This window comes from Oncorhynchus keta, chromosome 8, assembly GCF_023373465.1.
Source record: "Oncorhynchus keta strain PuntledgeMale-10-30-2019 chromosome 8, Oket_V2, whole genome shotgun sequence".
In the NCBI taxonomy this organism is placed as follows: domain Eukaryota; kingdom Metazoa; phylum Chordata; class Actinopteri; order Salmoniformes; family Salmonidae; genus Oncorhynchus; species Oncorhynchus keta.
The window spans coordinates 27,584,803-27,607,711 of NC_068428.1; the positions used below are offsets into that span (position 1 = coordinate 27,584,803).

At 41.8% G+C, this 22,909-nt stretch overlaps 1 protein-coding gene across 2 annotated transcripts in view; it reads left to right on the plus strand.

Annotated features, from left to right (window-relative positions):
• The window catches only part of atad2b (ATPase family AAA domain containing 2B), a 155,282-nt gene that overhangs the window by 19,075 nt on the left and 113,298 nt on the right, over positions 1-22,909 (plus strand). For both annotated transcript variants that reach the window (XM_052523939.1, XM_052523940.1), the window contains exons 2-19: positions 1-11; positions 171-202; positions 342-474; positions 2,402-2,498; positions 2,644-2,779; positions 3,338-3,478; positions 3,724-3,799; positions 3,901-4,002; positions 8,948-9,175; positions 9,388-9,562; positions 11,966-12,054; positions 12,218-12,377; positions 17,253-17,343; positions 18,718-18,829; positions 19,083-19,282; positions 20,433-20,574; positions 20,951-21,137; positions 21,378-21,563. The exon at positions 1-11 is cut by the window's left edge and continues 150 nt beyond it. In XM_052523939.1, the coding sequence (XP_052379899.1) occupies positions 1-11; positions 171-202; positions 342-474; positions 2,402-2,498; positions 2,644-2,779; positions 3,338-3,478; positions 3,724-3,799; positions 3,901-4,002; positions 8,948-9,175; positions 9,388-9,562; positions 11,966-12,054; positions 12,218-12,377; positions 17,253-17,343; positions 18,718-18,829; positions 19,083-19,282; positions 20,433-20,574; positions 20,951-21,137; positions 21,378-21,563 (2,298 nt within the window). The remainder of the gene's footprint in view (positions 12-170; positions 203-341; positions 475-2,401; positions 2,499-2,643; positions 2,780-3,337; positions 3,479-3,723; positions 3,800-3,900; positions 4,003-8,947; positions 9,176-9,387; positions 9,563-11,965; positions 12,055-12,217; positions 12,378-17,252; positions 17,344-18,717; positions 18,830-19,082; positions 19,283-20,432; positions 20,575-20,950; positions 21,138-21,377; positions 21,564-22,909) is intronic.

The window sequence follows — 22,909 nt, forward strand, 5'->3', positions numbered from 1 at the left end:
CACCGCACCAGGTGAGGGGGCAAGGGAACGGCACCGGTTGTGGCCGTTTTGGGTTCAATTCCTATACTGGCCGTGTGGACTGTGGATTCAACCCCATCTGTTTGTCTGAGCAGTCTTTTTAATTTTTTTTTGCAATGTGTTTATATTGACATCTCAATGTGTTGTTTCAGGTTGTCATCTGGCGCCCTGCAAAATGGACATGGTAACATCATTTTCATTACCAAAGCTTTCATTTGGTTATTCCAAGACCATGACATTGTTTGCATGTAGGTACATTATTAGTTGGCGTATACGTTAGATTGGACTGCTTTGTTTTGACCTGTAACCTCTGACCCCGGCAGCCCATAAGGTGGAGGGGGCAGGAGACCACTCTCACATGAACGGCCATATTGATCTGAAGAGGAGCTGCCGAGTGAGGAAGAGCCAGTTTGAACACCTCAACCAGAGCCTGCTTTTTGACCAGCTCGTCAACAGGTAACACACACACACACACGTTTGTTTTATGATCCTTGTGGGTACTAAACAATTGATTCCCATTCAAAATCTATTTTGCCCAACCTTAACCCTAATTGTAATCCTAACCCCTAAGCCTAAAATAGCCATTTTCCTTGTGGGGACAGGCAAACTTTTCCCACATGTCTGAATTTTCCTTGTTTTATTATCCTTGTGACAGAAATCACATTTAGAATATTTCCATGCTTATTAACAGAACATGCAAGTCGAGGATGCAGCGATGTGTGGTTTTCCTTACTGAATTCTGATGTGCACTTTGAACATGTTAGAATAACTGTTCACATGTACTTTTCCTCAGCCAACAAGTTGAGTAACGAACAGAAAAATAGCCTGTCAATCCACTATAGTAGAAATGTTTAGTCTACCTATTCTATTGGGCAGCTTGTTGAGAAAGAAATAGCCTATTCCAAACAGACTCTGGGACAGTTGTGGGATGATAGATCCCAAAATCAGACAACCAGCAGGCCCAGGATACATAAAATAAACCTGTTAAAAAGCAATGAGGCTGATGCAACAGATCAGAACGTTTATTCACGTTATAACCGCAGCAATGCACACAAGGCAGTTGTGTTTAAGTATATACAATTTAAGTATATGTTTTCAAAATGCATACTGCATCCAGCTCATTGCAAATCAAATGTATTTGTCACATACATGGTTAGCAGATGTTAATGTGAGTGTAGATGCTTGTGCTTCTAGTTCCGACAATGCAGTAATATAACCTAACAATTTCACAACAACTACCTTATAGTAGTTGTACATATTCATTCCTTTACAAGTGTAAAGGAATTAATACGAATATGTACATAAAAATATGAATGAGTGATGCCCAAACGGCATAGGCAAGATGCAGTAGATGGTATAGAGTACAGTATATACATATGAGATGAGTAATGTAGGGTGTGAAAACATTATATAAAGTGGCTAGTGATGCGTTACATCAAGATGCAGTAGATGTTACGGTACAGTATATACATATGAGAAGAGTAATGTAGGGTATGAAAACATAATATAAAGTGGCATTATGACAGTGGTGTGTGACGTGCTGATGAAGCCTACCTTCCATTGACATGTGACTCCACATTCAACACAACTGGGAACTTAAAAATCTCCAATTTCAAACTTCAGAGCATTCAACGCAACTGGAGGAAAAAACTAGCTCCGACTGGAAAAAGTCGTTTTGAACGATATTCCAACTCGTGAACTCAGTCCTCTTTCTAGAGCTCTGACTTTGCGGCCTGAAGATCACTGACGTCATGATTTGACCTCGTATTTTTCAGAGTTCCCTGTCGTCTTGAAAGCACCACAAGATGTCTGGCACTGACAGCTTGTCAACTCAAAGGCTCTGTAGCTGTATGCATGTGATAAATAAGATGCATAACCAATATACTTTACACACATGCCAATTTAATTCCACAAAATGATGCTAATTAACCTATAGATATGACCATTCAAATTTATTTCCATCAATGTAGAGGCTACAAAGCATTATTTAGCATTATTCTGCCAGCGTCAAAAAAAATATCGGTCAAAAGCTGGCTATTACTGGATAACGGAAACACAGGCACACACACATCAACCAGAGGTCAATAGTACTACCAGATAAAGGTTTTACATTCAAACTGATCATTTTAATAGACTTAATATTTGACAAAATAATGAATATGTATGACCTGGAGGTGGTGGATCTGTAAAGCAGAAAGTGAAAACCGCGAGGTGGAGGACAGTGAATCTCCTTGTTTAATGGTTGGCAGACAGGTGAACAGTGATGGGTATATATGAAGATGTGTAACGTGATGATCGGCCCAGCCTTACTCGTAGAACTTCTGTGTAGTCATTCATATGCATCTGTGTTTGATACTTCCGATGACGATGCGTGTATTGTCAGCACGGCGGAGGCAGTTCTTCAGGAGATGGACAACATCAGCAGCATCAGACAGAACAGGGAGGTGGAGAGACTCCGCATGTGGACCGACACTGAGGTGGTGAGTCTGTCAATCAATCTGTATTATTCCATAAATAAAATGCACCATGGCAATATGAAAGTGGGTTGTTGGTAACTAACTCCTTTGGTGGATGTTATGATGGCAGGCCAGCAAGCTGAACCTGACTCTACTCCTGATCTTCTAGGAAAACATGGACATGTATTCTCGTGTGAAGAGGAGGAAGTCACTGCGCAGGAACACCTTTGGCATGCAGGCGCATCACAAAGCCATGAGCAAGACAGAGGAGGAAGAGGAGGAGGAGGAAGAAGAGGGGACTGAAGGTTTGACTTAGTTTGGATGGCTTGTAAATCTGTACAGAGACTGAGAACTGTAGTTTTGTCATATTTACAGGTCTGTGTTGCTTGAGGTTCAGACTAAATTTAAAATATAATATTTTAGGGCCTCCCCAGTGATCTAAGGCACTGCAGACCCGGGTTCGATCCCAGGCTATGACGCAACCGGGAGACCCATGAGGCTGTGCACAATTGGCCATGTTGTCCGGGTTAGGGGAGGGTTTGGCCGGCCGGGATGTCCTTGTCCCATCGCGCTCTAGCGACTCCTTGTGGCAGGCCGGGTGCATGCATGCTGACTTCGGTCGCCAGTTGTACGGTGTTTCCTCCGACACGTTGGTGCTTCTGGGTTAAGCGAGCAGTGTGCCAAAAAGCAGTGTGGCTTTGTTGGGTCGTGTTTCAGAGGATGCGTGGCTCTCGACCTTCGCCTCTCCCGAGTCCATACGGGAGTTGCAGCGATGGGACAAGACTGTAACTACCAATTGGATACCATGAAAAGGGGCAAAAAGTATTAAATAAATAAAAAGCATATTTCACTTGTTTACTTAGAGTCTCACGGGGAAGAAGAGGATGACGAAGCGGAGGATGAGGATGATGGAGATGAGGCAGAGGAGGTAGGAGAGGAGAATGACAGACCGTACAACCTGAGGCAGCGCAAGACTGTACAGAGATACGAGGCGCCACCTATCGGTAAAGAAAAAAAATATATATATTTTTTTTTTTTGCAAGACCTAAGGGACGGTTTTCCGTCCCCAGATTCGCCAATGAGTGTGGCTTTTAGTCAAGGAGATGGCTTAATCTGGGTCTGGGAAACTGGCCCACTAAGTTGCCTGAAGCTTTCCTTTTCTTGCATAAAACCATTTCTTGGTAGTCTTTGTTTTATACCTCGAGTGCTGTTGCTTTTAACATCTTCTGTGTCTATGATTGCATCCCAGAGCCCGTCAACAGAAAACAAACCACTCCCTCCCTGTTTGACACCCACAGATCTCCAGCTAGGAGAAGCCATATACGGTTGGTCTTGTACCCCGCATGAACAATTATTTATTAGAAAACCCTGCTTACCTACATTGACATGGTGTCATTTCTTCTTTTTCTCCTCTCCTTTGGTCCAGAGTGAAGAAGCATGCCATCCACAGTAGCGACACCACGTCGTCATCTGACGAGGAGAGATTTGAGAGGAGGAAAAGCAAGAGCATGACCCGGGCCAGGAACAGGTGAATACCTCTCCTCCTCTTTCTGTCACTCACCTGGTGAATTTTGATATTAGATACAATTCATAAGTGGCTTTTCACTAGTTCACAGCACTTTCCATTCACCACCCATACTGTATGTACATAGGGTGGGGATACATGTGGCAGTCATGAGATTCTGTCAGCTGGTTATTGTCATGCAAAAGACTGCTGGCCTCGCGGTAATTGACCGTTATTTGACATAAACATGTATAGCATAACCAGGCCTCCACACATACAAGCTGCTGATGTGCGTCATCAAAATAAGCCTAAATCAATGTAATATATATCATCACTACAAATCCATTATTTAGACGGGTCTAAAGAAACATGATAAGAAGAAAATGTATTTCAGAAGAACAGAATGAGTTGGCCTACTGTATGTTATCTGGCTATTCTCCATGCCATAAGCTGTAGGCTTGGATATGCTTAAGTCCCGTGTCATAATTGTATATATCATTTTATAGTAAGAAGAACTTTATTTGTGAATGAAACAAACCTTAGAATGTCTTAAATCAGAGCATATATGGGCTGCATGGAGCGACTATCTGCTATTGATTTGAGAAAGAAGCAGAAAAAGCTTGTTCTGTTCCTTGCTTCAGGCTGCACAGCTGTTCTCTCATCAACTGAATTTCACCCATCAGACTATTCTCAATTTAATCTTGTCTTCACTAATATGTCAAATTTGGTTTTGATTTAGAATGTGCCATTATGAAATGAACAGGGGAGGGGAAAAAGACATGTCATTACTCACTGTCTGACAGGTGATATTCCTGTTTGAGGAGCATGCTCTCTCTGCCCGATTAGGTGATATTCCTGTTTGAGGAGCATGCTCTCTCTGCCCGCTAGGTGATATTCCTGTTTGAGGAGCATGCTCTCTCTGCCCGCTAGGTGATATTCCTGTTTGAGGAGCATGCTCTCTCTGCCCGCTAGGTGATATTCCTGTTTGAGGAGCATGCTCTCTCTGCCCGCTAGGTGATATTCCTGTTTGAGGAGCATGCTCTCTCTGCCCGATAGGTGATATTCCTGTTTGAGGAGCATGCTCTCTCTGCCCGATAGGTGATATTCCTGTTTGAGGAGCATGCTCTCTCTGCCCGCTAGGTGATATTCCTGTTTGAGGAGCATGCTCTCTCTGCCCGCTAGGTGATATTCCTGTTTGAGGAGCATGCTCTCTCTGCCCGATAGGTGATATTCCTGTTTGAGGAGCATGCTCTCTCTGCCCGATAGGTGATATTCCTGTTTGAGGAGCATGCTCTCTCTGCCCGCTAGGTGATATTCCTGTTTGAGGAGCATGCTCTCTCTGCCCGATAGGTGATATTCCTGTTTGAGGAGCATGCTCTCTCTGCCCGATAGGTGATATTCCTGTTTGAGGAGCATGCTCTCTCTTCCCGATAGGTGATATTCCTGTTTGAGGAGCATGCTCTCTCTGCCCGATAGGTGATATTCCTGTTTGAGGAGCAAATCCCTTTTGGCCCGACAGTCTAGGGGGGATGGTAATGAGACCCGTAACATAACTCAAGCAAATTATAATAGTGACAAAGTAAAAGTGAGAACGAAATAACTACGACAACTGAAATCTACCGTCAAACTCCAGGTTTATTTGTAAACACACGGTAATGGGGGGAGCAGGAAAAGGGGCTGAGCTGGACCCAAGGAAAGAAACAATAAGTATTCAAAAAAAAACTAAGCTAGACTAGCCTACTTTAACAACAGCTAACTAACCAAAAATACAGTGGGTGCTCCACCCAGTTCTAACTAGTGTATTTAACAAAGTCTACCTACGGGTAGTGTATGCCCATGGGCGACTTGTCTTGGTTTCCCCTTTTCCCACCAGCAAACAAACACCATAATCAAAAACAATACTCACAGGTGATGACAAAGTGCTATGGAGGTGCTCAAACAAAAGAGAGGTTAACACACAAAGAGAGAGTGAAACACAGAGACCTACAGACATGGCATTTACAGAGAGATTGAGCTTTAGAGCAAACAACTGACAGGGTTTTTAAACCAAGGGAAAGGAACTGTGATAGGGTAGGAAACAGGAGGAGGTGTGTCTTCTGATCGATGATTGGATTGGTGACTGATTGGGGAGTGATGATTTTCACCTGTGAGGGGAGAAGGAGAGAAAAGAACCACACACACAGGATACTTGTATCCGTAACACTGTATATAGACTTCCTTTTTCTCTATTGTGTTATTGACTGTACGCTTCTTTATTCCATGTGTAACTCTGTGTCGCACTGCTTTGCTTTATCTTGGCCTGGTCGCAGTTGTCAATGAGAAGTTGTTCTCAATTAGCCTACCTGTGAAATAAAGAATACAAATTTAAATAATTGGGGGAAAACCAAGTGAAATCTGTTTGGGAACATCGATATTAACATGTTTTTGCATCAAAACACATTTCACTAAAATGTTGACAGCCTGTCTGCGTGCTCTAGAAAGGAATAAAGGAGAGCGAGGAGGAGATGGAAACACGTGGTGATGAGATATTCTGTATAGCTAATGTGTTACTCAATTAATTATGAAAATAGAAAACAAATTCCTATTACTAGGCTATTCAAAATCAAATACAAATTCACTATTTGTTGGCTAACTGTAAGCCGCCCTACACCGTTAATGAACCAACAGCATCACCTAGCCCTAGGACTATACGTTCTCTCAGACTCATGGATAGACATCTTGGAGCATCCAGTATGTATAATATTCCAGTCCACACTGAAAGGCTAGAGCCATTATGTTTCAAAGACATCTTAAATCAGTTTAGTTTGTGTTCTTCCATGCATAATATGCGGTAGGCTATGTATTGTTTTAGAGGTCAACCGATTACGATTTTTCAACGCCAATACCGATTATTGGAGGACCAAAAAAGCCGATACCGATTAATCTGCCAATTATTATTATTTTTTTTAAATAATGACAATTACAACAATATTGAATGAACACTAATTTTAACTTAATGTAATACATCAATACAATTTTACTGATTGGCCAATTTAGCCTCAAGTAAATAATGAAACATGTTCAATTTGGTTTAAATAATGCAAAAACAAAGTGTTGGAGAAGAAAGTAAAAGTGCAATATGTAGTTTAGTTTATTTATTTTATTTTTACAGGGACAGTGCACATTAATCAACGTTTCAGTAAAAGTGCCGGTTTTAGCCAGCCAATTTTCAACCGCGGTCCCTGGGCACATGTACCATGTAAAAAAGCTAACGTTTAAGTTCCTTGCTCAGAACATGAGAACATATGAAAGCTGATGGTTCCTTTTAACACGAGTCTTCAATATTCCCAGGTAAGAAGTTTTAGGTTGTAGTTATTATAGGAATTATAGGACTATTTCCCTCTATACCATTTGTATTTCATTAACCTTTGGCTATTGGATGTTTTTATAGGCACTTTAGTATTGCCAGTGAAACAGTATAGCTTCCGTCCCTCGCTGCTGGCAAAACGCATAAAAGTGCTGTTGGAATGAATGTTTACGCGCCTGCTTCTGCCTACCACCGCTCAGTCAGATACTTGTATGCTTGTATGCTCAGTCAGATTATATGCAACGCAGGACATGCTAGATAATATCTAGTAATATCATCAACCATGTGTAGTTAACTAGTGATTATGATTGATTGTTTTTTATAAGATAAGTTTAATGCTAGCTAGCAACTTACCTTGGCTTACTGCTTTCTCGTAACAGGCAGTCTCCTTGTGGAGTGCAATGAGAGAGAGGCAGGTCGTTATTGCGTTGGACTAGTTAACTGTAAGGTTGCAAGATTGGATCCCCCGAGCTGACAAGGTTAAACTCTGTCGTTCTGCCCCTGAACAAGGCAGTTAACCCACTGTTCCTAGGCCGTCTTATCTTTCCCAAACTTGAAACTCGATCGTAGCCAATGTATCCCAATTAAAATATAAAAAAAAAAATATGCCATTTAGCAGACGCTTTTATCCAAAGCGACTTACAGTCATGTGTGCATACATTCTACGTATGGGTGGTCCCGGGGATCGAACCCACTACCCTGGCGTTACAAGCGCCATGCTCTACCAACTGAGCTACAGAAGGACCACAATTAGGCTCTACACTGGTTATTAAGTGCTTAATTTTAAGAAGTTATTTGGCCACTTCAGGGGGGGCAGGTAGACTCGTGGTTAAAGTGTTGGATGAGTAACAGAAAGGTTGCTGGATTGTATCCCCGAGCTGACAAGGTAAAACTCTGTCAAGGCAGTTAACCCACTGGGAAAAAGACATATCTATGCACTTAAATAATGAAGGGAGGACGCATTTCCCGTGGTTCCATTTTCATGCCAGCCAGCTAGGCTTATACTCCTGTTGTAAAGCGAAGTAATGTGCTTAATATTAGGTATATAGATAGATATAGTAGGCATAGCCTATAGAAATGTTGTGCAACATGATCTCATGGGCTCTCATGAAGTGTTTGATTAGATTTTTTATTACATTTGCATTGATGTCAGAGTGATTAGAGGGACAATAGAGTGCTGAGTACCAGGCAGTTAGCAAGTTTGGTAGACTACTAATGACTAGCAGCAGCAGCATCTGAGCCTGGAGAAGCCTAATTACCATCACTAAACGGCCACAGGGGATTTGACTGCCAACATGACTCGTGACCGCCGGTGTGGCGGTAATATGACCACTCTAATACCCCTAGTGATACACAGCAGCCGTTATGCACCAGAAAGCTCACTGCAATAATATATTTATGATATAGGCAATTTAGCAGACACTTTTATCCAAAGTGACATAGTCATGCGTGCATACATTTTACCTATGTACGGTCCCAGGGATTGAACCCACTATCCTGTCATTCCAAGTGCCATGCTCAACGAACTGAGCTACAAAGGACCACAGCACATCGACCTACCTTTACTGGTCTATCAGTGTTGAGCTGCAGATATATCAGTGCTAACACTTGTTATTTGTAAAGGTGTCTACCTATGAACTTGCGAGCAGAGGACCTGGCCAGTGGGGTGCTGAGGGACAGGGCCAAGGTGGGAGCTAGCCTCGCTGATGTGGACCCCATGAATCTGGACACCTCAGTGAAGTTTGACAGCGTGGGAGGGCTGTCCAACCACATCCAGTCCCTGAAAGAGATGGTGGTCTTCCCTCTCCTCTACCCAGAGGTTTTCGAGAGGTTCAAGATTCAGCCACCAAGGTAAAGGGCAAAGCCACCTGAACTTGCATTATTCATGTTCAGACATATCAAGCATGTATCCTTCTTTGTTTGCTATTTCTAACTGTTATTTACTTTCAACAAGCCAGATGAGGGGAAACATTGAATGGTCACAATGTGTAGTTCCTCAATCAATAAAAGTGAGACTTGTTATTTACCTCTCTGTCTCTCACTCTTTCTCCCCCCCCTTACAGAGGTTGTCTGTTCTACGGCCCACCAGGTACAGGAAAGACCCTAGTAGCGCGGGCTTTGGCCAACGAGTGTAGTCAAGGTGACAAGAAAGTGTCTTTCTTCATGAGGAAGGGAGCTGACTGCCTCAGCAAGTGGGTCGGTGAATCAGAACGACAGCTACGCCTGCTCTTCGACCAGGTGAGCTTGAGCCAAGGCTTATCAGTTTGACATCATCAGGGACTTTATTTCATTAGTTACCTGTGTGTTTCTATTGTGCTTACCAAAACACTCTGTTTAGGCTAGCTGATGCACCTCTCGTCCAGAGTAGAGGTCTTCAGTTGTCCCTGTTCTGAAATGGACCTAGGGCTTTCCCACCCGGTCCCGATAGGCATAAATTAATAAAACAATATATAGAGACCCCTTCCGAACGGATCCGAAGACAACTAGACCCGTTCCATAAAGACCTGGTTGGATCCAGACTCTGTGAAAGTGAAGAAAGCAACAGAAAAGTCTTTTTTAATGCTACTTTATTAACCAGAGCTGCTAAAGTATGAGATGAGGGAGAGAGGAGCAGCTTTAGCAGGCGGGGAGAGGCTGTACTGTGAGCGAGTGACTGCAACCAACCAAGCTGACTCGCGCAATAGCAGACTAATAACTGCCACAGTTAGGTTATTTAGAATCCAATATGATTACATAGTACCTGTCTTGACTGCATCAAACTGGGAGGAGCTAGCTAAAGTTAGCTAGCGAGGCTAACTGAGGCTGCAGTGCTTTCACTTTCTCATCCTACAGTTACTAATAACTGAACTCTTCGGAGAAGATTTTCCACTAGATGTTGCAACGTTGCTGTGTGGACTTGCTTCCATTCAGCCACGAGCGTTAGTGAGGTTGGGCAATGATGTTGGGCGATTAGACCTGGCTCGCAGTCGGCGTTCCAATTCATCCCAAAGGTGTTCGATTGGGTTGAGGTCAGGGCTCTGTGCAGGCCAGTCATCTTCCACACCGATCTCGACATCTGTGCAGGCCAGTCATCATCTTCCACACTGATCTCGACATCTGTGCAGGCCAGTCATCTTCCACACTGATCTCGACAAACAATTTCTTTATGGACCTTGCTTTGTGCACAGGGGCATTTATTTGTATTTTTGAATATATATTTTTTTACCCTTCATTTATACAGGTTTTTCTCATTGAGAACATCTGTTTTCCAAGAGACACCTGGTCAAATAGCAGCAGGGGGAACAACATTTCAGACAAAACAACCTACGTACATTAACACAACATTAAACAAAATAGGGTTAGGGTTAGAGACACACATACAGTACAACAATTACATATTATGTAAAGAAAACATGAAAGTCTTTACTAAAACAGCTGTCCTAAAGACAATAACTCTTATATGATATCTATACATCGATCAAGTGTTTAAACTCCACCAACGAAACTGGATCATCGAATTAGGTTTAAACAGGAAAGGACCTTCCGCAAACTGTTGCCGCAAAATTGGAAGCACATGAAAAAGCACCTGAACCATGAAAAAAAGCCCCAGACCACTATTCCTCCTCCACCAAACTTTACAGTTGGCGCCGCACTATGCATTGGGGGAGGTAGTGTTCTCCTGGCATCCGCCAAACCTAGATTAGTACGTCAGATTGCCAGAGGGCAAAGCGTGATTCATCACTCCAGAGAACGTGTTTCCGTTTCAGAGTCCAATGGCGGTGAGCTTTACACCACTCCAGCTGACACTTGGCATTGCATATGGTGATCTTAGGCTTGTGTGCAGCTGCTCGGCCAATGAAAACCCATTTCATGAAGCTCCGGACTAACAGTTATTGTGCTGACATTGCTTTGGGGCAATTTTGGAACTCTGTGGTGAGTGTTGCAACTGAGGACAGACGATTCTGTGAGCTTGTGTGGCCTACCACTTCGCGGCTGAGCCATTGTTGCTCCTAGATGTTTCCACTTCACAATGACAGCACTTGAAGATGACTGGGGCAGCTCTAGCAGGGCGGAAATTTGATGAACAGCCTTGTTGGAAAGGTGGCATCCTATGACGGTGCCATGTTCAAAGTAACTGAGCTCTTCAGTAAGGCCATTCTACTGCCAATGTTTTGTCTATGGAGATTGCATGGCTGTGTGCTCAATTTGTATAGCCAAATCCACTAATTTGAAGGGGTGTCTTCATACTTTTGCATATAAAGTGTATCGCCTTTTGCAACACACATAGCGAGGCTCTGGCTGTAGCCTATTCGTCTTTGATTGGCCATCAACAAGTTACACGCTCCACTCTCGTGAAAAGCAAGAGCAGCCGCAAAATGATAAAATGTCTCTTTCTCTACTGCAGTAGTCGCGTTCTGATCTGTACGGGCTCTTCTGGGAACAGTCGGTTAAAACTACACTTACCCGTGACAATCCATATCAGATCCGACCCAGACCGTCACATTATTTATAATTCTGAATCCGGACCTGCTGGGTTCTGGGTCTTGGAGATTCTGGTACAGGTGGATCCGTGAAGACCTCTAGTCCACTGTGTTGTTACTTTGTGAGAGGAGTTAGACTTTCGTGATCATTGTATTAAGGTTGTGTGTTCCTCTCTTCTAGGCGTACCTGATGAGGCCTTCCATAATCTTCTTTGATGAGATAGACGGGCTGGCCCCAGTGCGCTCCAGCAGACAGGACCAGATACACAGGTACTATTTGACGCAGGAGTAGCAGTTTGGTTTAGATATCTCCATTTGATGATGGTCTCTGATAATCAATAATGAAAGTGAGTGATCAGTTTTTACTAAGGTTTGACCATAATCACTCTCTTTCCTCTCTCCCTCACTATCCCTCTTTCCTCTCCTCCTCCAGCTCCATAGTGTCCACTCTGCTGGCGTTGATGGATGGTCTGGACAGCAGAGGGGAAATCGTGGTGATCGGTGCTACCAATCGACTGGACTCCATAGACCCTGCTCTACGGAGGCCTGGACGCTTTGACAGGGAGTTCCTCTTCAACCTGCCTGACAAGAAGGTGAGGGAGTGGCGTAGTTAACAATTTCAACACACCTGCCAATATGAATCATGTATAGGATTATGGCACAATGAATACACTATGTATGATACTGTAAACCCAATCAATGAATACACTATGTATGATACTGTAAACCCAATCAATGAATACACTATGTATGATACTGTAAACCCAATCAATGAATACACTATGTATGATACTGTAAACCCAATCAATGAATACACTATGTATGATACTGTAAACCCAATCAATGAATACACTATGTATGATACTGTAATCCCAATCAATGAATACACTATGTATGATACTGTAATCCCAATCAATGAATACACTATGTATGATACTGTAATCCCAATCAATGAATACACTATGTTGATGTGTTGATACTGTAATCCCAATCAATGAATACACTATGTATGATACTGTAAACCCAATCAATGAATACACTATGTATGTAATCCCAATCAATGAATACACTATGTTGATGTGTTGATACTAAACCCAATCAATGAATACACTATGTATGATACTGTAAACCCAATCAATGAATACACTATGTCAATGATGATACTGTAAACCCAATCAATGAATACACTATGTTGATGTGTTGATACTGTAATCCCAATCAATGAATACACTATGTTGATGTACTGTAATCCCAATCAATGAATACACTATGTAAACCCAATCAATGAATACACTATGTATGTAATCCCAATCAATGAATACACTATGTTGATACTGTAAACCCAATCAATGAATACACTATGTATGATACTGTAAACCCAATCAATGAATACACTATGTATGATACTGTAAACCCAATCAATGAATACACTATGTTGATGTGTTGATACTGAATCCCAATCAATGAATACACTATGTTGGTGATGTGTTGATACTGTAATCCCAATCAATGAATACACTATGTTGATGTGTTGATACTGTATACTGTAAACCCAATCAATGAATACACTATGTATGTGTTGATACTGTAAACCCAATCAATGAATACACTATGTGATGTGTTGATACTGTAATCCCAATCAATGAATACACTATGATACTGTAATCCCAATCAATGAATACACTATGTTGGTGATGTGTTGATACTGTAATCCCAATCAATGAATACACTATGGTGATGTGTTGATACTGTAATCCCAATCAATGAATACACTATGTTGGTGATGTGTTGATACTGTAATCCCAATCAATGAATACACTATGTTGATGTAAATCCCAATCAATGAATGCACTATGTTGATGTGTTGATACTGTAATCCCAATCAATGAATGATACTAATCCCAATCAATGAATACACTGATGTGTTGATACTGTAATCCCAATCAATGAATACACTATGTGTGATACTGTAATCCCAATCAATGAATACACTATGTTGGTGATGTGTTGATACTGTAATCCCAATCAATGAATACACTATGTTGATGTGTTTACTGTAATGATGTAATCCCACACTATGTTGATGTGTTTACTGTAATCCCAATCAATGAATGCACTATGTTGATGTGTTGATGAATACACTATGTAAATCCCAATCAATGAATACACTATGTTGATGTGTTTACTGTAATCCCAATCAATGAATGCACTATGTTGGTGATGTGTTGATACTGTAATCCCAATCAATGAATACACTATGTTGGTGATGTGTTGATACTGTAATCCCAATCAATGAATACACTATGTTGATGTGTTGATACTGTAATCCCAATCAATGAATACACTATGTTGGTGATGTGTTGATACTGTAATCCCAATCAATGAATACACTATGTTGGTGATGTGTTGATACTGTAATCCCAATCAATGAATACACTATGTTGGTGGTATGTTGATACTGTAATCCCAATCAATGATGTGTTGATATGTGTTGATACTGTAATCCCAATCAATGAATACACTATGTTGATGTGTTGATACTGTAATCCCAATCAATGAATACACTATGTTGATGTGTTGATACTGTAATCCCAATCAATGAATACACTATGTTGATGTGTTTACTGTAATCCCAATCAATGAATACACTATGTTGATGTGTTGATACTGTAATCCCAATCAATGAATACACTATGTTGATGTGTTGATACTGTAATCCCAATCAATGAATACACTATGTTGGTGATGTGTTGATACTGTAATCCCAATCAATGAATACACTATGTTGATGTGTTGATACTGTAATCCCAATCAATGAATACACTATGTTGGTGATGTGTTGATACTGTAATCCCAATCAATGAATACACTATGTTGATGTGTTGATACTGTAATCCCAATCAATGAATACACTATGTTGATGTGATGTGTTTCCCAATCAATGAATACACTATGTTGATGTGTTTACTGTAATCCCAATCAATGAATACACTATGTTGATGTGTTGATACCCAATCAATGAATACACTATGTTGATGTGTTTACTGTAATCCCAATCAATGAATACACTATGGTGATGTGTTGATACTGTAATCCCAATCAATGAATACACTATGTTGATGTGTTGATACTGTAATCCCAATCAATGAATACACTATGTTGATGTGTTTACTGTAATCCCAATCAATGAATACACTATGTTGATGTGTTGATACTGTAATCCCAATCAATGAATACACTATGTTGGTGATGTGTTGATACTGTAATCCCAATCAATCCCAATCAATGATACACTATGAATACAATCCCAATCAATGAATACACTATGTTGGTGATGTTGTAATCCCAATCAATGAATACACTGTAATCCCAATGAATGCACTATATGTGTTGATACTGTAATCCCAATCAATGAATACACTATGTTGGTGATGTGTTGATACTGTAATCCCAATCAATGAATACACTATGTTGGTGATGTGTTGATACTGTAATCCCAATCAATGAATACACTATGTTGATGTGTTTACTGTAATCCCAATCAATGAATACTATGTTGGTGATGTGTTGATACTGTAATCCCAATCAATGAATACACTATGTTGATGTGTTGATACTGTAATCCCAATCAATGAATACACTATGTTGATGTGTTGATACTGTAATCCCAATCAATGAATACACTATGTTGATGTGTTGATACTGTAATCCCAATCAATGAATACACTATGTTGATGTGTTGATACTGTAATCCCAATCAATGAATACACTATGTTGATGTGTTGATACTGTAATCCCAATCAATGAATACACTATGTAATCCCAATCAATGAATACACTATGTTGATGTGTTGATACTGTAATCCCAATCAATGAATACACTATGTTGATGTGTGATACTGTGAATGCACTGATGTGTTGATACTGTAATCCCAATCAATGAATACACTATGTTGGTGATGTGTTGATACTGTAATCCCAATCAATGAATGCACTATGTTGGTGATGTGTTGATACTGTAATCCCAATCAATGAATACACTATGTTGATGTGTTGATACTGTAATCCCAATCAATGAATACACTATGTTGGTGATGTGTTGATACTGTAATCCCAATCAATGAATACACTATGTTGATGTGTTGATACTGTAATCCCAATCAATCAATCCCAATCATGATGTGTTGATACTGTAATCCCAATCAATGAATACACTATGATGTGTTGATACTGTAATCCCAATCAATGAATACACTATGTTGATGTGTTGATACTGTAATCCCAATCAATGAATACACTATGTTGATGTGTTGATACTGTAATCCCAATCAATGAATACACTATGTTGATGTGTTGATACTGTAATCCCAATCAATGAATACACTATGTTGGTGATGTGTTGATACTGTAATCCCAATCAATGAATACACTATGTATGATACTGTAATCCCAATCAATGAATACACTATGTATTACACTGTAATCCCAATCAATGAATACACTATGTAGATGTGTTGATACTGTAATCCCAATCAATGAATACACTATGTTGGTGATGTGTTGATACTGTAATCCCAATCATTTAAAGTATGTCTATGGATGGCATAGTATGTTTTTTTTTAGTTTTATCCTTGTTAAGATAGTGTCATGCTTGTTTGTGTGTGTGTTCCAGCTGCTGTTCTGTGTGTGTGTGTGTACTCCACACATTAGTCCCAGTTTAGTGTGACTGTGTGCCAGTCCCAGCCCAGCGCTGCATAGCAATCAGTCGACCTCAGCAGAGACACACACACTAGGGTTGGGCGATATTACGACGATGATTGTCGACATCGTGATGTGATAGACGATGGTTTAGCCTACTTGAACTTGGCTGGTGCCCTGCAGTAAAGAACAGAGTCTCGCAGCACAGCAGGGCAGCAGGGCAGCACACAAGTGATATTAAGTAATTGATTTTCCTATTACCATTTACTATAGCCTATTTCAATAAATATGTGATACAGAACATGAGGAATGTAGGCCAGACAGAGTGGAGAATTCTACCAAAGCAGCGTAAATGTTGTTGATCTGTCAGATGGATGGGGATTAGGCTGTAGGCTAGTAGCTCTAGCTCCTCCACCAGAAAGGACTATTAGAAAAGTATTGGCCTGCACTTACCCTCTGCCCAGGCTTTCAACAACAGTATCTTTCGTCATGATTCGTCCAGTTGCATTCGATTACCCACTATAGCCCATCTGTCATTTTAGTAATTTAAAAAGAAAATGGATTGGCCAATAGGGGGCGATAACATCACAATGTTTTATGGTTACACTTATGTCAACATTTTGTACACACACAGAGGGAGACAGCTGGCAGAGAGACCAAAAACCCACTGTGGTGTGAGCAGGGTGGTTTTTGTTAGTTATTAAATGTTTCTCTATCCCTGTACTTCCCTCTCCTTCTTTCGGTCTTTGTCTTTTTCTCTCTGTTCCTAGGCCCGGAGGCAAATCCTTGAGATCCACACTCGGGACTGGAACCCCAGACTGGCTGAGCAGTTTGTGGACGAGCTGGCTGAGAAATGTGTCGGTAAGAGATTGACTTATGTTAGGTTTTTATTAATGTCTGTAACTTTTACGAACTCTACCGTTCAAAAGTTTTTGGTCACTTATACATTTCCTTGTTTTCCATGAAAACCTACATGAAATGAGTTGCAAAATGAATAGGAAATATAGTCAAGATGTTGACAAGGTTATAAATAATGATTTAAAAAAAAAATGAAATAATAGTTGTCCTTCATACTTTGCTTTCGTCAAAGAATCCTACATTTGCAGCAATTTCAACCTTGCAGACCTTTGGCATTCTAGTTGTCAATTTGTTCAGGTAATCTGAAGAGATTTCACCCCATGCTTCCTGAAGCACTTCCCACAACTTGGATTGGCTTGATGGGCACTTCTTACGTACCATACGGTCAAGCTGCTCCCACAACAACTCAATAGGGTTGAGATCTGGTGACTGTGCTGGCCACTCCATTATAGACAGAATACCAGCTGAGTTCTTGCATCAAACTTAGATTTGTCTGTCCATAACTTTTTTCCGATATTCCTCTGTCCAGTGTCTGTGTTCTTTTGCCCATCTTAATCTTTTATTTTTATTGGCCAGTCTGATATATGGCTTTTTCTTTGCAACTCTGGCTAGAAGGCCAACATCCCGGAGTCACCACTTCACGGTTGCTGTTGAGACTGGTGTTTTGCGGGTACTATTTAATGAAGCTGTCATTTGAGGACTTGTGAGCCACCTGTTTCTCAAACTAGACTTGTACTTGTCCTCTTGCTCAGTTGTGCACCGGGGCATACCACTCTTTCTATTCTGGTTAGGGCCAGTTTGCGTTTTTCTGTGAAGGGAGTAGTACACAGCGTTGTACGAGATCTTCAGTTTCTTGGGCATTTCTCGCATGGATTCGCCTTAATTTCTCAGAACAAGAATAGACTGACGAGTTTCAGAAGAAAGTTCTTTGTTTCTGGCCATTTTGAGCCTGTAATCGAACCCACAAATGCTGATCCAGATTAAAGAAGGCCAGTTTTATTGCTTCTTTAATCAGAACAACAGTTTTCAGCTGTGCTACCATAATTGGAAAAGGGTTTACTAATGATCAAATAGCTTTTTAAAATGATTAACTAACACAACATGCCATTGGAACAGGAGTGATTGTTGCTGATAATGTACACCTATGTAGATATTCCATAAAACATCAGCCTTTTCCAGCTACAACAGTCATGAACAACATTAACAATGTCTACACTGTATTTCTGATCAATTTGATGTTATTTTAATGGACACACAATTTGCTTTTCTTTCAAAAACAAGGACATTTCTAAGTGACCCCAAACTTTTGAACGGTAGTGTAGATGTTTATTTTACTTCCTTTTCGGTTCTTTCATTGACTCCACTCCCTTGCTCCAGGTTACTGCGGTGCCGACATCAAAGCACTTTGCACAGAGACGGCCCTGGCGGCGCTGCGGCGGCGCTACCCCCAGATCTACGGCAGCAGTGTTAAGCTGCAGCTGGATGTCAGGTATCCATGGAGAGGAGGAAACTGGAAGTCCATATTAATGGACTGGAATCCATTGTCTTGTCTGCATGGGGCCAATCCCAACTTCCACTTAAGTTTAATTTCCATGTAGTCTCCCATTGACATCAAAGCATGGTTAATACACAATTCTAATGAAGTGTAAGTTAGAATTCTCCCCTGAATCTGTATGATCTGCTGACACTGAATTTCCATTCTGGATCAAGTATTCATTTATTGATCTATCTGTCTCTATCAGTACCATCGTGCTGGGACCTGGGGACTTCAGCCGCGCCTTGCGGACCATCGTCCCAGCCTCCCAGAGAGCCCAGGCCCCTCCAGGCCGAGCCCTGTCCCCAAACATACGCCCCCTACTGGCCAACACACTGGACACAGTGCTGGAGGTCCTGCTCCGAGTCTTCCCCCATGCAGAATCACAGCACAGGGAGAGTAGAGGAGGTACGGGTTCGCTCTTTCTACCCGTCTGGGGATTGCTCTTTCTGTCCGTCTCTCCTTTTGCTCCCTATTTTGCCCCCCCCGCTTTCTCTTGCTCTCTCTCACCCCATATCTACTGGGAGTTGTACTATCTCTCATGCTTCTTTTAATAACTTCCATTTACCACTCCACCGTCCTTCCTAATAAACCATGATGTCTCTACTAATAAGACCAGAGCTTTCTCTAGTTTTGCCCCCTTGCTGTAGCTGTAGCAATTTCTGCTCAATGGGCTGTTAATAGAAGTTATTTTAAATTGGAAGGACTTAAACATTTTTGTGGAAATTTTATGAAACACATCTGGCTTTTTTTAACCTGTGGGATCGTGTGAGACCAGCTACCTGGACAGCTGATGAAACTGGGTTTGCACAACCAAAGAATTTCTGCACAAACTGTCAGAAATGGTCTCATGGAAGCTCATCTGCGTGCTTGCTGTCCTCACCAGGGTCTCGACCTGACTGCATCTCGGGGTCGTAAATGACTTCAGTGGCCGAATACTTATCTTGGATGGCCACTGGCACGCTGGAGAAGTGTGCTCTTCACAGATGAATCCCAGTTTCCACTGTACCCGGCAGCTGGCAGACAGCGTGTGTGGGCGAGCGGTTTGCTGATGTCCGTGTTGTGAACAGAGTGCCCCGTGGTGGGGTTATGGTATGGGCAGGCATAAGCTAAGGACAACGAACACAATTTCATTTTATTGTTGGCAATTTGAATGCACAGAGATCCTGAGGCCCATTTGTCGTGACATTCATCCGCCGCCATCGCATCAAGTTTCAGCATAATAATGCACGGCCCCATGTTGTAAGGATCTGTACATAATTCCTGGAAGTGGAAAATGTCCCAGTTCTTCCATGGCCTGCATACTCACCAGACATGTCACCCATTGAGCATGTTTGGGATGCTCTGGATCGACATTTATCAACGTGTTCCAGTTCCCGACAATATCCAGCAACTTCGCACAGCCATTGATGAGGAGTCGGACAACATTCCGCAGGCCTCAATCTACAGCCTGATCAACTCAATGCGAAGGTTTTTTCACATCTGGGTTTTCAGTTTTATTTCTAGGTGGCACACAGTTTGTTTGACAGTATTTCCTCCTGACCTTCCTTCCTACTAGACATTGACAATCTGCTAGAGGAGGAGTTCAGTGAAGAGGAGACGGATGGAGCAGCTCCCTCCATCTACCACCTCCAGCCTGGATCCCCTAAGATGCACACACACCCCTCTACGGCACACACACCCTTCCTACACTTCACCACGTGAGTCTGACTACAGAACACACCTCTACCCCTAGCCACACACACCCCACTGTATCAGTGCATTTTAATGCCACCTTGTGGCCACAAGGAGAATGACATGAAGAAAGTCTAAGTTAAAACCATTAGTCATCCTTCAGTCCTGTCATCAATACAGGAGAGGGAAGATAAATATTCTCTTAGATTCACATCAATCTACGAGGTACTCTATCTGATATAGATGGCTAATATGTTTAAAGATTTTGAAATATGATTATGGACATTATAGTCCTCTAACCATTTTTAGTTTAATCAATCAACTGGAGACTGATAGCCTATTTGGTAATGTAAGGACACATTTAAAAAAGAGAAGAATATTCTCACTCTCTTCTCCCTCCAGATCAGCTCTCCACCAGCCCACGTCGTACCGGCCTCGCCTGCTGCTGGCGGGTCCCCCCGGGTCGGGACAGGGTTCTCACCTGGCCCCTGCTGTGTTACACCACCTGGACAAGCTGTCTGTCCACCGTCTAGACCTGCCCACACTCTACTCTGTCAGCGCCAAGACACCTGAGGAATCCTGCGCTCAGGTAACACACACACCTCTACATATTATATATATATATATAAATATATAATAAAATAAAATATAATAAAATATATATATATATATATATATATAAAGACACACACACACACACACACACACACACACACACACACACACACACACACACACACACACACACACACACACACACACACTCATACAGATCGCAAATATGTATATCGCAAATGTATGATGTTTGGCTGTTGTGTGTGTCCGTCAGGTGTTCTGTGAGGCGCGTCGGAGCGTGCCCAGTGTGGTGTTCATGCCTCACATCTGTGATTGGTGGGATTCGGTTAGCGACACTGTAAAGAACACCTTTCTCTCTCTGCTCCAGGACGTCCCCTCTTTCACCCCCCTCCTCATCCTCGCCACCACAGAGACCTGCTACACACAGCTACCGCAGGAGGTAGGCTAAACACACCAGGGTTTCTGTTAGCCGGTTAATAGCCGGCTTTTGGCCGATTAAATTTTTTTTTTTAAATAAATAAAATGAAAAGCTGATAAATAAAATCTGCCACAAGCCCCCAGAGAAGAAACAAAAATCCCATTGCATAATTGAAAAGTACATTCCAAAAGAAAATGTGTGCTTGTTTTAAAGTACTTATGAAAATGTTAATGTTTCCAGCTGAACTGGTTAAAGAGTGGTAGCATTTAAAACGTCTACCACTGTGTTCTTATTTTTGGTCTTTTGATCCATTACGTTTTACGCTAATAACCACTGTTTATAGTTTAAATGTTAAGAATGTGAAGTTATGACAGCCTGAACATGTGGAAGTTGGTTATGGTTCTCTAGCTTGACCGGTTCAATAGTTACTGTTGGTGAGTTATTTAATGCTAATTTATGCAAATGTACGTAGTTATAGTTGATAAAGGTTTTTAACAATTTGAAGTTAGTATAGCCTGAACACGAGCAAGAAGAGTGGAGGCTGTTGTAGCAGCAATGTTCCGACATCTAGTGGAAAGCCTTCCCAGAAGAGTGGAGGCTGTTATAGCAGCAATGTTCTGACATCTAGTGGAAAGCCTTCCCAGAAGAGTGGAGGCTGTTATAGCAGCAATGTTCCGACATCTAGTGGAAAGCCTTCCCAGAAGAGTGGAGGCTGTTATAGCAGCAATGTTCCGACATCTAGTGGAAAGCCTTCCCAGAAGAGTGGAGGCTGTTATAGCAGCAATGTTCCGACATCTAGTGGAAAGCCTTCCCAGAAGAGTGGAGGCTGTTATAGCAGCAATGTTCTGACATCTAGCGGAAAGCCTTCCCAGAAGAGTGGAGGCTGTTATGGCAGCAATGTTCCGACATCTAGTGGAAAGCCTTCCCAGAAGAGTGGAGGCTGTTATAGCAGCAATGTTCCGACATCTAGCGGAAAGCCTTCCCAGAAGAGTGGAGGCTGTTATGGCAGCAATGTTCTGACATCTAGTGGAAAGCCTTCCCAGAAGAGTGGAGGCTGTTATAGCAGCAATGTTCCGACATCTAGTGGAAAGCCTTCCCAGAAGAGTGGAGGCTGTTATAGCAGCAATGTTCTGACATCTAGTGGAAAGCCTTCCCAGAAGAGTGGAGGCTGTTATAGCAGCAATGTTCTGACATCTAGTGGAAAGCCTTCCCAGAAGAGTGGAGGCTGTTATAGCAGCAATGTTCTGACATCTAGTGGAAAGCCTTCCCAGAAGAGTGGAGGCTGTTATGGCAGCAATGTTCTGACATCTAGTGGAAAGCCTTCCCAGAAGACTGGAGGCTGTTATAGCAGCAATGTTCTGACATCT